Raw genomic sequence first — 15368 nt, forward strand, 5'->3', positions numbered from 1 at the left:
AAATTAGGCTGCATAATTACAGAAGCACTGTAATGATTTCTGAGAAAAATAAAAGTCTGGTGGTAGAAAGCGGTAACAGAAGTTAGAAGAGGGGAAAAAAAAAATTAGTCATTGTTACGGAGTTGGAGATGACTGACTGTGACAGGGCTGAGAAAAGCATGTGCATAAGCAGATACATCTATGGTGCCAGTAGTCAGACATCCTCTGCAGTTCTGCTTTCCACAAAGGTGCAGCACACCAGAGATTTTAAGACTTTCTTTTCATTGGTAGAGTCATGGAGAAATTGAAAAGAATGAATAAGTTAGATACACCATTCACATACTGTGGATCAAAGCTGGGAACTGGAGTAAGTAAGAATCAGTTCAACCTCAAGATGCAACTCTTAGTCTTGGACACAATTTCTAAAATGTCCAGAAGAAGGACGCATTGCAACTTGCACTTTCTTTATGTTAGGAACTATTTCCATTTGGGTCCAAGCAAGAGGGTTTAGCAGTTGCTTGTAGACTGCCACTTCTCCTGCATGCTGCTTTCCTTCACCTCTGTGGAACTGCTCCCTGTATTCTAATGTTCTTTCTCAGCTCTGGACAAGGCCAGGTCCACTGAAACTTGGATAGTGCACATGATTTATAAAGCATTTTGTCCTGTAACTTCTAGAATCAGTTATGCCTCAGCACTGAAAATCACCTCAAACAAAAAATTTCATGTTTCCTTTGCATTATTTGTCTATTCAGGCCTTAATTTCTCACCAATATTAGATATTTCTCACTAATATTAGATACTGTTTAAACAAGCTGAATTATCTCTCCTGTATGAGAATACAGTAGTCACTATGACAAAATAGGTATTGCAACCATCTTTTTGACATATATCTCTACTAGATGCTTCTGAACAGATCATAATGAGAAAACCACTAACGCTCCAAAATATAGTGGTCTACAGATCTTTCAGTATATTTTGATACAAAAGTAGGCAACAAAATCACAAATGGTAACAAGCTTTCAAGAAAAAAAATCCTCAAACCACCAAAAAAACAAACGAAAAGCCAACTTTATAAGTCAAAGTAGCCATGCAGGACAAGGTGATAGCATTTCTTGCATCATATGCAAAATCTAAAAATATTACATCCAAACCTGCTTCTCCTTCAATTCTTTAAACTACTAAGCCTCTTCACTCAATCTTTCTCTGCAACAGAATTGCTGTGAGAAAAAAAATTCTTGCAGCCATTTGATGGGTCTCACTGACTGACAATGGTTTTCTTTTTCTGAATATGAGACATGTTCTCTGGAATGAATTAATCTCAAGAAGTGTGATGAAACTCTTTGTGGGATTGAAACTTTGGTAAATCCAGGAACAGATTAAAATGAATTGATGGAATACGTTTTCTATTCCATTCTATTCTATTTTTTTCACCTATGCAATACCTTTTATTATATTATTTACCAAGCAATGTCATCAAGACCTTAGAGGGACAAACTCAGTCCATGATGAAAGTTTAGAATACAACTTGTAGGTGTTTTCCAGAGGGGGAAATGACAACACAGGTATTCTGACCTCTTCAGGTTACCTTGGCCATAGTGTTAGCAATGTATATGGAGACCCTCTTCAACCACGTTCTGAAAAACTAAGAGAACTGGAATTTCAGCTGTTTTTTGTTTTGGGTTTTGTGGTTTGGTTTTTTTTTTTGTACTCTTGCAAAATGAGCTGCCATCTGGCTTTACAGTGATTTAGGTATGGTAATACATGGTTTAACATTCCAAAGTTGAAGCATTTCAGGTTTGTAAAAAATTAACTAGTTCAATCTCCTATTGGTTTTCACTGTAAAGCCTTGAAATCTTAATGACATCTGAGTTAAATCCACACTATGAAAATTCACAGAGATTTCATTAGAAGTAGGAACAAGTCAATGAAAAAAATGAGGAGGGATTTTGAAAGAAAGTCAAATTATGTTGGTAGACTTAGTCTGCAATTTTAGAAACCAGATCAGAGCTGCACGAAGAGGGAAGAACTCCCCTTCCAGCTTGTTTGTGCAGATGACACACAAATCTGACACACTCAAAATTCTATATATAAATCCTCCATCTAAACTGAGGTCTTGAATATAGCAGCAGAGCAATCACTTTTACTGGGCTTTCCTTGCCAATAACTTTGATACAAATATGCTTGCACAGAAGATAAACCCTCTCCTTCCAAGCTTTATAGAGAACAGTAACATCTTCAAACTAATCCCACACTCTGAAATTATATAATCTATCTCAGAATGAAAAACAATGTTATGAGCACTATTACCTCTTACATCGTTTGTGGTAAGGCTGAAGCTGTTCCTGAAGTTTCAGATACATATGTTTTCCTTTTTCTTTAGTCTTTTAAAGTACCTAACATCAACAGGCCCTATGAATCTATAAAGCCCTGAACAACCTGGTCTCATAGCTGATCTTACTGCGAGCAGGAAGTGGGTCTAGAAACTTCCAGAGGGGTCTTCCAACATGAACTATCATATGATTCTATAATACCAAAATGTGAAAATTATGTGAAGATTGTGTGAAAATAATGTGAAGATTCAAAAATATAACCAAATAAGAACATATCCATGGCCCCAAATAAAATTGTTCTCTCAAAAATATGTCTCAGTACAATTGTAAAGGGAAGTCTACTACCATAAGCCCATCCTCATGAAGCATGCTTAGAATTAATAACATCCCCTCTAAAAGCTAATCGAAGATACATTTTTCCTGCAAGAAAGCAATAGTACTGGAAGAGACATCATAGTTTGTTATTATCTTATGTCATATTCTAGAGAGAGTTCAAATTACTTTACTGAGAAAAGTCACCTAGGTTCAACTTCAGTAGTACTACAGCATTTGTTAAAAGCGGCTGCTGTGGCAAACATCACCATTATCCCCACCAGCCTCTTACTCTAATACAGAGAAATTAATCTGGAGACACACAGGATCCCTTGTCTATCTGTGTAATACACTCAAGGAGAACTTCCTCCATTCCATATGAAAAAGTACATGATGAGATTGAGTGGAGAGGATACAGCCTTCTTAGACTAGCACACCGCTTACAGGGATCAAGTTATACTTGTATGGTTGATAGAACTAGAAGCAGTAATGAATGAATACCTGTGCTCAACTGTCACCAAAACAGTACATGGCAAACTAGCTTTTTAGAAGAAGAAACTATTATGGTAACTATGCAGCATCTCCAAGTACTTGAGGTGACAAGGCCCATCTGTATTATGTTGTCATTACCTTTCATAACTTACGGAAGAAAAATTTAGGAAAATCTACGTATACTCCTGCATAGGCAATACAAAGAAGATAGTTAGGAGCGGCTGCTTGTTTACTACCTTCTAGAGAGGTAGCTTCTTGCACAGCATCTAGTCTATCTCAACAACTCAATACTGAAGCTTGTTAGTAAGCAGTCCTTATTTCCCACATACTTTTCATTGAAGAGAGGCATTATTCTATTCTGTTCTCATGAAAAAGGTCTGCTGCAGCCATTGAAAAAACCCAACAATTTCATTAAAAACTTTCAGATTTATTTCCATACAGAAGAGAAACATCCTAATGTTTGGAGTAAAGAAAATTCCAAATGCACACAGAATGAAAATGTGTTCTCAAAACCTCAAAGGCGTTATCTACTCAATATAGGGTATATATATACATTTTAAAATAGAGGAATCAAAAAACCCTCTAATATGTCAACATCACCAAAACAAAGTGAGAAAGAGAAAATAATTAAGATACTTCCCACCTGAAGAAGTCATCAAAATGAACATATTAATTCTGGTTTTGATTAAACCACATTTTCCAGTAGTAATTTTTCAGCCAAAGCTACTGAGCAGAACTGAGCAAAGTCTTATAAAGGCAGGACAAACAGACATTCCAAAATTGAGAACTGGATGAAAGATTTACCAGTAGACTGTCTGAATCCTGATTACCATTTGAATACTTGCTTTTATCTCCTTTGATGATAAAGTTAGATTTTTATGACTGTGCCTATGAAGTTTTGTGGGGCAGAGGGGAGGAAAGAAAACAAGGCATCAGTTTTGTCACTCTGGGGGACACAGTGATTAGTGAAAGTCAGTAATAATAGTGGGGAAAAAAAAGGAAAAGGGGAGAATTTTGGAGAAAAGTGGTTGCTGTCAGTGTGATTTCTGCTTGGGACAGAGAATTAGATCCACCACTGTAGGCCTGTAGCCCTGTTCTTAGATACTGTCTTCTTGGTTCACTGAGCTTGGTGAATTTCAGTTTACTACCAGAGGTTACAGGTTCCTCACAACATGAAGCAGATGTCTCAGAAACGGCATGAAATACTATGAGTTTGCCCACAGCAGTTCCTCTTGCTGGAACTTCACAGAGGAAACAGAAGGGAAATAATTTTTCATTTATGTTGAGGCTTTTACTTGCAGGAAGCATAGATTTATCCCAGTCAGATTTTTATATAAGTTTCCCTCCATTTCATACCCACAACACAGGCACCTGTGTTAGCCTGTCAGAGAACTGTCATTTAACAGACACTCATTACCTTTCCTACCACTTCATCAGGTTTTGATGAGCCTAACTTAACTTTGAAATTAGCCCTGTGTTGAGCAGGAGTCTTTGTCTAGAGAGCTCCAGTCGCTTCTTATCTAAATGATTCTAGAGTTCAATGAAGAAAAGTTCTCTGTAGAGTCTTAGGGCCAATATACTCCATTTTTCTCTTCACAGGATGTTTGGAGGAGATGGTGATAAAGCTACCCTCATAAAAATAGCAAAATCTGAATTTGTGAGAGTAATGATTATCTATATTTCATGGAACTTCATAGTTAAGCAGATTGCCAAATAACTTTTTCTTTTATATAAAATATGATTACATTGTCTCTATCATAAATCTGAATTCCTAATGTCTTGCAACAAAACAGTTAATACTGCACATGCATTCATTAAAATAAAAGGTTTTCAAAAGATTTGTTAGTATTTGTAAAAACAAATTATTCTTAAAAATTAATCTTAAGACAGCTACGAAAATGACCACAGACACAAATGCAAAAAAGTCTGCACTTACAGTTCTATTGCCTTGTTCCACATGATAACATATCCAGAAAGAATGAAGGACTCAATATTTACAATGTGTGTATTTCCCCTCTCTGTTCCAACATAAAGCCATTTACTCTGGAAAGGTAGATGGCAGTAAGTAATCCTGGAAAGGAAAAACAAAAAAAGTGATTGAATATCGTATCAACAATATTTTTTAACACTTTTGCAGATGAAATAATTGTTCTTTCCATTTTGTAACGTGAGAAAAGCCTGCCCAGCAGGTGCAGCATTCTGAAGAATGTGCAGGTTTTGGGGGTCATGTCCAGAAAAATCATAAAAAGGAACATGAAACAAAATAGGGCCATCCTGCCTGCCTATGCTAAGGGCAGGAAAAAGGAGCTGTAACACTTGAGCACTGAACTAAGTCACGTTATCTCCATGAGTATGTAAATTGCACTATGAGAGTATCCAAGACTCTCATGTTAGGTTTTCTTATTTCCTTTCTTAGAATAAGCAATTTCTCCAGTTCAACCAACGGAAGTTAATGGACATCAGCAGGATTAATGTTTTGTACAACAGAAGTATAACACCATCGTTCACACAAGAAAACATTAACTTTATTGGCTACCTGGGAGTGTAGGGCACTAGACAAAAGCATTACCAAGTGCAGTTCAGTATTATATCATAGACACACTGAATCCTACACTCATATCATTCTTACAGGGTGATGAACCAGTGCTGTATTAGCTTGGAAAGATGTCATGACAGTTTCTCATGATAATATATAACTGTTTTCACAGACGTGAATGAGTAGATTCAGGTTTCTTTGATATTATAGTTATTATATAGATATGACATACATTGAAGCAAAACTAAATCTATAAGAAATAAAAAAAAAATTTGCTGCTAATATATAATGGAATGCATGTTACCTACAGAGACTGAAACTTAATCTGACCTTATGGTATAGCCTCAAAAATTTTGACAAAAAGCAGGTATTTTGCTTGGTATGCCATACGTTATTGTATTTATCATTCAGCTCCACGAGCAGGCTATTTCTAGATTTTATATACAAACTTGATGTAACAGCTATGCAATAATTTTTATCCTTATCACCTTCCTCCCCCACAAATGTATAAACAGTATCTAAGAACATACCTATTTCAATTTTTTATTCTTATGGTACAGCAATCTTTCTGAATTAATTATAAAGGAGTGAGAGGGCTGCTGGCTCTTGTCCAGTAATTTGGCCCTCTCAGTCATGTAAAGTCCTCCAAGTAGAACATTTGCCACCCTTTCAATTGAAGGAATTGTTTAATATCTATACAAATTTCACATCCTTTCTGTAATTGTTCCCTGTAAGATACTCTCAACAAACAAAAAGATTCCAAACAGATTCCACACAGTATTTGGATAGTGCTGCAGTTTTCCAAGTATCTAATTGTGTGTCAGAACATAAACGCTGAATGCATTCAAGTGAGCAAAATTTTTTTTTTGGCCTTACTTATCACACTGTATTGAACACAGTTGAAATATGGAGTCTTCACATTTGAATTTATTGGGAAAATTATCACTGAATCATGAAACCAGAATAAGGCTTACCCTTTCCAGAGATCTTGTTTTGTTGATTCAAGTGTGACTTAAGTATGATAAAGGCTTTGTGCTATCCATCTGTACAAGGTTAAATTTTACCATTAGTTGTCTAATTTTAGCAATAATTCCACTGCCTTTAGAGGAAAGAGAACCAAGTTTTTCAAGAGAATTGCTTTGCAAATGGGAATTACAGTTTAGTATGCATAACTGGAAATGCCTCCGAGCAGCAACTTAGTACTTATATTGGGGGTGCAGTCAGATCCACAAATATCTGTCAGAAAAAAATGCAAAAGGTATATGCCACCTACATATTCCTTGTTGGAGTTAAAGCTGTTAGTTTTATTGTTCTGTTCATAACATGCAAAGAACAATTTGCCCTTTTCACTTCGAAGTTTTACAAACGTGAAGCTGGTTTTCACATTTTTCTAATCCTTGTCCTTAAACTAAACAATTTCTTTTGCTTTCTCTTCAGACACACTATTCGCTACACTTCTGGTTAGATTCACATTTAGTCAAAATTTTTCTTATTTCTTGCATTTCTGTACTAGCTCTACTTTTCTTCCTTGCACTCCAGAACTTATGCATGCTCTGTTAGGTCCCAACCTATGCAACAACCTCCCTAGTCCCCAGCTGATAAATCCTCTTAACCACTTCACACTGATGTTCGTTCAGTGCTTATTTGTAGTAAACTGTTAAATTACAGGAAGAGAAAATACTTGTGACTTTGAAAGTGTTGAAAATGTGTCTGTCTGGTGACTGACAAATAACTCATGAGTTACAAAGTAAACCCTAGTTGACTTGCATGCTGCTACTCCAAATTCTTGCAGTTGTGTCATCGCACTAAGCAGGTTCAACTTCACCTAGAACCATATTAATTTTCAGTACTCTGACAAATCCATTCACAAGCCGGTATGTGGTACTGTGGAAAACTTGGTCTCCAAAGCGCAAGACTGAATTCAATACTCCGATTATGAATGAAGTCTCAAAATCACCTCAGACACAATATGAGGCTTCTTTGGTCTGCTTTTTTTACTTTTGCTTCTAGGTTATAATCTCTAGCATGTACTGCCACAACAACCATCAGACTAAATGGGTGTCTAATTTCCCAGCTACTGCATGTCCTCCATTTGCCTGCCCTGGGTTTAAAATTTCAAGAACAGAATGTTTTGAGAGCAAGGTCCTACAGTAAAAGAAAAATCAGACTAAAGTACTAACCACTGGCCATTAGTTACTAGACTTATTTTCCTGCTGGCCTATCTGAAATCCCAGGCACCAGTAGTTACTGAGTCTGGATATATAGTATGAAGGACCAGAAGAGAATTAGGTGTTGCTAAAGAATGAAGAAAATGACCACAAATTGTACTGTTTTCTTAAGCTCAGCCATTTCCTCTTAAATAATTTCATTCTGTTTTGGTAGATTTATGGGACAGCCAGATAAGAAAGTATTCTGCATGTTCTTTCTTCCACAATGAAAACTACCCTATGAGTCTTCAGTGTTTACACAAACTGTTATTACACATTATCATATACCACCTTTTACAATATGTGAGCTTATAGGAAAATGCTATTTCCTTAAAGACAATCCAGATATGTAACAAGCCTATTAGAGCATAGGGATTACTGGGCAGTTTAATACAATACATAGTTAGGCTTCACCAAACAAAGCCATATGATTTTCATATTCTCAGAAAAGTATGCACTGCTCTGAAGTAGTCTTCTTTTACATTATGTAAATTAAATGCAAACTGCTTTATTATTGACTTTTCACTTCTACAGAAAATATTAACATGACTTCGAGGCTTGAAAGCTTTGAAGCAAGACTCAGATTTTTCAATGAACATCTTCCATTTCAATAAGTACTGAAATTACATAATGATTTCTTCAAGAGAAAACAATGAAGTCTCATACTGTAGTTTTCATTGTGGATGGAAGCTATCCCTCTATTAGTCATGTATCCCACAAACAAATTAAGATGTCCTTTGATGCCTTTATAAGGAACAGTGAATTAGCCAGAAAGAAAGCCTATTTTTCTTCTTAAGAAGGAAGGGATCGTAGTGATTTATGCCAGTATGAAGTGCTTCTGCCAAACTTTAATTAGATTGTCAATCTGATTGAGATAACATGGAACCCAATTAAATGGAGACCTGAGAATTTGCTCAACGTTGATCACTTACAGAAAGTCAGCCAGAAATGTGGATATTATACATTCCTAGCAGCAAACCACAATATGAATCTCATTGATCATTATAAGAAATGGTAGAAAACATGGACTGATACCAAAAATGGTGTTCCTATGCTGCCAAAATGGTCTGGAACATTGTACCAGTTTTCCAATATATTCAAAGCACAAAACAGGATATAAAATGTAATTTAAAAAAAATCAATAGGTGCCAAATAAAACACCTAAATCAGAATTTATTAAGCAAAAGCTCTTTAGTAAAAGTCCTGCAAACATTTCTAAAATTATGTAAGCAATATAAGAGAGATAATGGAATAACTTAAAGAGGCATTGTCAAAAAAATGAGCCTCATTTTAGAAAGGAATATATTCTGACTAGCAAATACTGAACAGGTATATTTTTCAGAAAATCGCAGCACTCTACAGTCTAACAACTCAAAACAACAGCAAAAAAAATCACTGCATATTAGTAGACTACTACAATGTTAAAATAATTTAGATTGCTACGTTCTCTGAAATACTAGTAAAAACTCTCAGAGGGCTTAAAATCATCTTTATCACATTAACCATATTGTTCTAAGAAAAATAAAATATAACTTTGAGAACATTTCCTTCTGCCTCTGCTTTGTTATTTTTGTTTTTCTATTTTTACTATGAAAAACTTTCCTGGAACACTATTCCTGGTCGAGGGTGGGAGAGCTGTGGAAGGGGGGGAGAATAAATTGCATTTTTGTCAAAATGATGCACAGTTTTTCCAATTTAATTATTTAATCGCTCATTCTTTGACATCAAAACTGCAACTAAATTTGTATTTTCCCCTCCCTCAACTTTTTGGTATTTTTGAACAGAAGTAATATGAAAAGTCCTCACTGACACAGACAGAAGACCAGAGTCATCTAGTGCCCCTCCTTCTCCAGTGGCTGAAAGCAGGCTGGCCTTTTTGAGAGAGCTTCTGGCTAGCCAGTATACTCAGAAAGTGTCAAGTTGCTTTTCTGTCAGTTCACAAGGGAATGTTATAGCTGAGTTTACTGCTTTAAGTCATTAAATGCACTTAAGAACATCTAGACAGATATTCAAGTAAAGTAATTTGTAGCTGACCTGAAGTGCCGAAACAGAAGCACGGGCTAAAGCTATAAACAATGAAGAAAAGGAGTTGTCTCCAGCAGATCACGCAGAAGATGTAAATTATGAGCTACTTGGCCTCTGGAGGTATTTAGTCTTCTCCCTGGACTATACATAAATTTGGAGCTCATCAGCTATGTAAGACATGTAAAAGACATGCACAACAGCAGCAATCGATGCAGTCTGCTGTTCACATCATGTGATGTGTTTGCAGCAGATGGTTGTGCAGTTCCCCACATGGTTGTGACCTGTGTCTGTGCATAATAATTATTACAGTGTTTCCCCTGTAACGTGGACTGTTTGAGTGATTATATACCAGGAAGTCCTAGGAAGGCAGAGATCCAAGATGAACTCCATTATTAGGCTTTCCAATGTATAACTTAATCTTTCAGTTTAATTTACTTAAAGTGTATGCACAGTCTCTAGGGCTGACTTATAAGAGTACAGAAAATATTTTAAATTACTAACTGGCATGACAAAGAGTCAAATGAAGTATATAGCAGCTCAATACATCTGGACAGCTTTTCCTTTCAGGGTCTTGGTGATATTGTATCACAACATGAAACTTTCTCCTATTCAAACTAGATTCTCCACATACCACACAAGATAATTTCAAAAATTTATAGTAGCCCCGCAGATGTAGATCCTAGCAGACAGTGAATGAACCAAACATGCCTTTGAGACGGATTCTTGTGGTCCACCTGTTTTTTAAAAGTGTGATTTAGTTTTAATTTAAATTAAGAAAAAACTTCTGTTTCATACATATTTTCTGCTAGCATCATCAGTCAACACTTATTTTGAATTAAAATCAATTGGTCTTTCTTATTTTATGTTTTAATTACTTATATAGAAAAAAGTGAAGTAGAGCTGAAAACACATTGTACATAAATTGTATTGGATCCTGGTGACAGCATAACAAAGGCACTGGAGTATTAAACCCCATTGTTATTTAGGGATATCTGAACACAAGAGGAATATTAAGGTTAATTATATTCTCAAAATACTGCATGAACATCTCCGTCCCTGGATTTTTTCCAGTTGACTGTTATACAACTGCTCAAATATTCTTTGTTGTGTTAAGACTATAGTGTATACACTACAATTAAAGTTTATGACAGGACTGGGTAGGTGAATAGTATGTAATGAAGAGTGTAATAATTAGAACTTAGTTCTATTTTTCCATCAAATTAGTCAGGAGCTGAGTGTGACTATTCTGTTTATAACTACTCAGTGAATCATCTCTAGCAATAAATTCTAGGTTATTAGGAAAAGTCACAAACTGTTTACAATTAAACACTGTGAAACAAGTCATCATTTAGCTCCCATGCTACTGTGCCTATTTCCTGACTGAACTATCAATACTTGTGAAAAGTAGGACCACTTGAAGACATTACTTAAGCTCAGTCCTCTTAAAGTAGTCTCTAGCGATCAATGTTTTAAAGAAAGAGACAGTAAAATTAATTGCTTTACATGAGGCAATTCAATACATGTTCCTTACAAAGGAACGTGAATGAAATACAGAGTCAAAGCAGTGGTAACGGTTACTTTTGAGTGCTATACATCTGTTTGCCAATGTCCCTTTCAAGTTCGGTATCTCAGATTACTCAGCTTACCCAATCAGTTCACAAAACAGTTTCATTTGTCTTTATTTTATATCACTTTAGCTACAAGTATTCATTACAGTCATTATTAGTACAACAGCAATAATTTAATCTGTGGATTGTAATATAAGAAATAAACATTTGGGGCTCCTCTCTTCTGCTTAACACAGGCCATAGAATTTCTTAAATTAATTACCGGTTGAACTAGACCAATTTACTAAAAAACACCTGTCTTGATTGAAAGAATTTCAATGATGGAAGATTCCCTATGAATGTTGAGGTACAACAAATCAGGATTCCATCTCTAAACTATAATTTTAATATAAATATATCCTAAGCAAAGTATTCTAGCTATTTGTGAATGTGCTGTATATAATTAGCAGACACCCGCCCCACCCCCATTTCTATAAATTCTACTTGGAAAAAATGTTGAGAAAACATTTTGACTTTATAGTTTCATTTTAGGCAAATAGGCTTAAATAGTGCTGATAGTTACCTTATATAGTTATTTGTTTTGACAAAGTAAAAAAGCTCATGCAGCTGTTCTGCAAATTATTTTCATGTGTTAACTGGCTGGGTCCACTGCTGCTTTCAAAGTGTTTAAGATACATGCATTTTTCATGACATCCCTTACCTGAAATATTACACTTAAACAAGCTACAAGAATAAGAAAGACGAATACAAGAAGCAGAAAAACACCTGTAAAATTTTAAGAATGCAGTTGAAAAACTATTTCTTTCTCAAGATGTTTTGGTTTTGTCCCTAGCTGGGTTTCTTTTTCCTATGGATCTATCAGCACATTCTGAAGCAACCTGATTTTTAGAAATTGGGACTGATTATTAATCCTTTAAAGTGTTAAAAACTAAAATATAAAGTGCAAAGCAAAGCACTATCAATAGCATATTCAGTTCCTCATTTTCCTTCTTTCCTATTAAAACAATTGAGAGTAAAAGCAGGCTGTTCCTCTGTTTCTTCAAAAGCTAGAAGTTCCTGTGTAAAACTTCTGGACAGGTGAAATAACCCTATAAGCCTAAAGTTAGGCCCATTCTTGAATTGTGAGCTTACTATTTCAAATGAATTTGCAATCACAACTGTAATTAATAGTTTACAGTATTCCATAAATACTTGTTTTAAGACACAAATGCTTATGTTGAGTACACAAACTGTTAGTGTAGTAACTATATGGGCATTTTTAATGGGTGTTAACATAAATTATTTATAAGCAGTTAACTCGAACCTAGAACAAATCAGAAAAAGCATGTTCGAAAACATATTAGATGCATCACATTTTAATAGATTAGTAAACCTGGAGATCTCACTTGAATACAGACTGAATTTTATGAGGTTATCATGAGCACTTTACAAGGACAGTCAAAGTATACAGCATGCAACAGGTCCTTTGGTTTTTACCAGTTTTATTTCTTATAACTAACCTTACAATTCCAAAAAGATAATCCTGTCCTGTTCAACATGCCATAACACACATGAAAAGACAGCTGCCTGATACCTTCCTATAATACAAGATACATGCATTTGAATTCACACCCTCGGTAACTCAATGGCTACCTGCCTTAGAAGCAGCACTTCATCATGTTAACTGGCATTACTGGGGCTCCAGAACAACTTAAAAATCACTCTTGAAATCCCAGTGTGCAAAGGGACAACAGCTTTTGTAGCCTGTGCTACTAATAATTTGTTTAATCTTCAGGATGACAGAAAATTACTTTACTTCCTCTTGGACAAATGCACAGGAAAGAGACACCTTCTTGTCAACTCCCTTTTACAGTTTTGACTGTAAATTCATTGGGATGTCTTGCAAGTGGGAACAGGATCACTGACAATGACAGTGGCATACTCTCCCTGGCTAGATCTTTAGTATTACACAACAGTAATGCAGTAGATTGAACAGGTGCAATGTGCAGGCTTGGACCCAAGAAAAAGACAAGGAAATTACATGTAAACTTGCCTCCTTAAAAACAAAAAGATTCTGGAAGAAACCAGCGTACTTTCCATTGGCTTCCAATTTGTTTCTGATGCCAACTGAAGGTCATTAGACAACAAAAATGAGAATAAAAGTTCCACAAAATCAGTGAAATGAGCAAATTAATGAAACAGGGTTGGCAAACAGACTCCTGCTTTCATCTTTAGGGGAAAGACAATGTACATGTTTTTTCTCTTGTCTACTGGCTTGTGAAATCACTATTTCTTATTTGCAGTACTTCACTTGTTCTCCATTAATTTCTTTGAAGGTTAAGTAAAAATGGAGTTGAAAATACCAAGCATAGTGACAGTGATGGGCAATACAGATCACAATAATAGCCACTGAGTTTCTTTGCAATGAAAGAAAGCCAAAAAACAAGGGATGGGAGAAGGAGATTATATTCTCAAAAGAGAAAGTTTTTGATTTATTTCTTTCATTGATTTTGTAGCAGCTGCATTAAGAAAAAAAAACAAACCTAAAGTTAGAGTCTCTTTCATCCTTTCACCCAACACTGAAGCTATAAATCGAAAATGCAGTTTTTACTTCCCAATCTCATAGTTTCAAAAGAGTAAATTGGGACTTAGCTCAAAGATGAAAGGTTGAAACTTGTCTGTTGCTAAACAGCTTAACTTTACATAGCTGTTAGAAAAGTAAACTAAAGATATGCTAGTATTTCATCCCGTTTGCTGCAACATACACAAATCTGTGTTTATATCACACATTCTTACTATAATGAGTTTAAAACCTATTTTATAGCAATATCGATCAAGCTATTTTGAATGACTCTACTACCAGGATGACATTGAAATACTGAAATTGACTTCAAAGTAAAAAAAAAAAAAAAAGAAAGCATTTTTACATGTGTATACTTTTTCTATGTATACATACTTTTTTTCTTAACCGCCTCCATCAATTAAAATCATGTAGACTTATTGGAGACCAGCTGTTCTCATTTTTTATGCTTCAGTAGACAGGGACTCTGTGATTAACGGTCCTTGTTTTTCTACAATCTGTAGTGTCTCTTCTCTTCCTGCTCATGTACTGTTTAATGAGATAATCTCAACGTTGACATTACTAGCTCTATTTCTGATTTACTGGAATAATGCCCAGAGTTTATTGTGACAGAAGGAAAAGTATCCTAAATCATTGCATTGGATTCTGCCTGAAGTTACCATGTGCCTGGGCAGGAAAGGGGTGGTGTGGTTTCCAAGAACCAAATGACCTACTGCAACAGAATGGGTGCATACTCTTCACTACTTTAATATATGACTGGAAATCTAATGTAATGAAGGTCAAAGGATAAATCTGAACAGGACTATGAAAGATGTCTCAAAACTCAAGTTTGAAAACTTCAAAAAATAAAACCACAGAATTCCTGTAACTATACTATAACTGTAGCAAGCTGAAAATTCCCGCTGATAATGTAGACTGTTTACATTGTCTGAACTTGTTTGAATTTTAAAAAGACATCTTTTTTAGCTCTTGTCTAATGTGAGTATGTATGATATGCAGTAGATGATGCATTTTTGTATTACAGTATTGGACTTCTCATTTGTTATGACTAAGGCCACAAAACATGGTTGTTCAGTGTATGGCTGTGTGTATATATTTTAAATTTTGCTATCCAAACCTGGCCTTAGAGCAATTTGAAAACACAGCTGCTGTGTGAAAACAACATAACATGTTACCCTGTGTTTTCTCAAAAAAGCAGAAATCTACTGACAAACATGCTTTATTTTCTACAAAGCATTAGAAACAACAAGCACACTGCTTAGCATATGAGCTAAACGTTTGCAGCATATAGCAACATTATGTCTACTGTTAAGAGCTAAAGAATTTTTTTCTGAGGAAAGAAACACACAAATTACTCAG

The 15368-nt window shown here is 35.3% G+C and overlaps 1 protein-coding gene across 2 annotated transcripts in view; it reads right to left on the reverse strand.

Moving 5' to 3' along the window:
* Positions 1 to 15368, reverse strand: part of STXBP5L (syntaxin binding protein 5L) — a 209107-nt gene that overhangs the window by 100822 nt on the left and 92917 nt on the right. For both annotated transcript variants that reach the window (XM_075716216.1, XM_075716206.1), the window contains exon 5: positions 5050 to 5184. In XM_075716216.1, coding sequence (XP_075572331.1) covers positions 5050 to 5184 — 135 coding nt within the window. The remainder of the gene's footprint in view (positions 1 to 5049; positions 5185 to 15368) is intronic.

Source organism: Pelecanus crispus, chromosome 1, assembly GCF_030463565.1.
Source record: "Pelecanus crispus isolate bPelCri1 chromosome 1, bPelCri1.pri, whole genome shotgun sequence".
Classification (NCBI taxonomy): domain Eukaryota; kingdom Metazoa; phylum Chordata; class Aves; order Pelecaniformes; family Pelecanidae; genus Pelecanus; species Pelecanus crispus.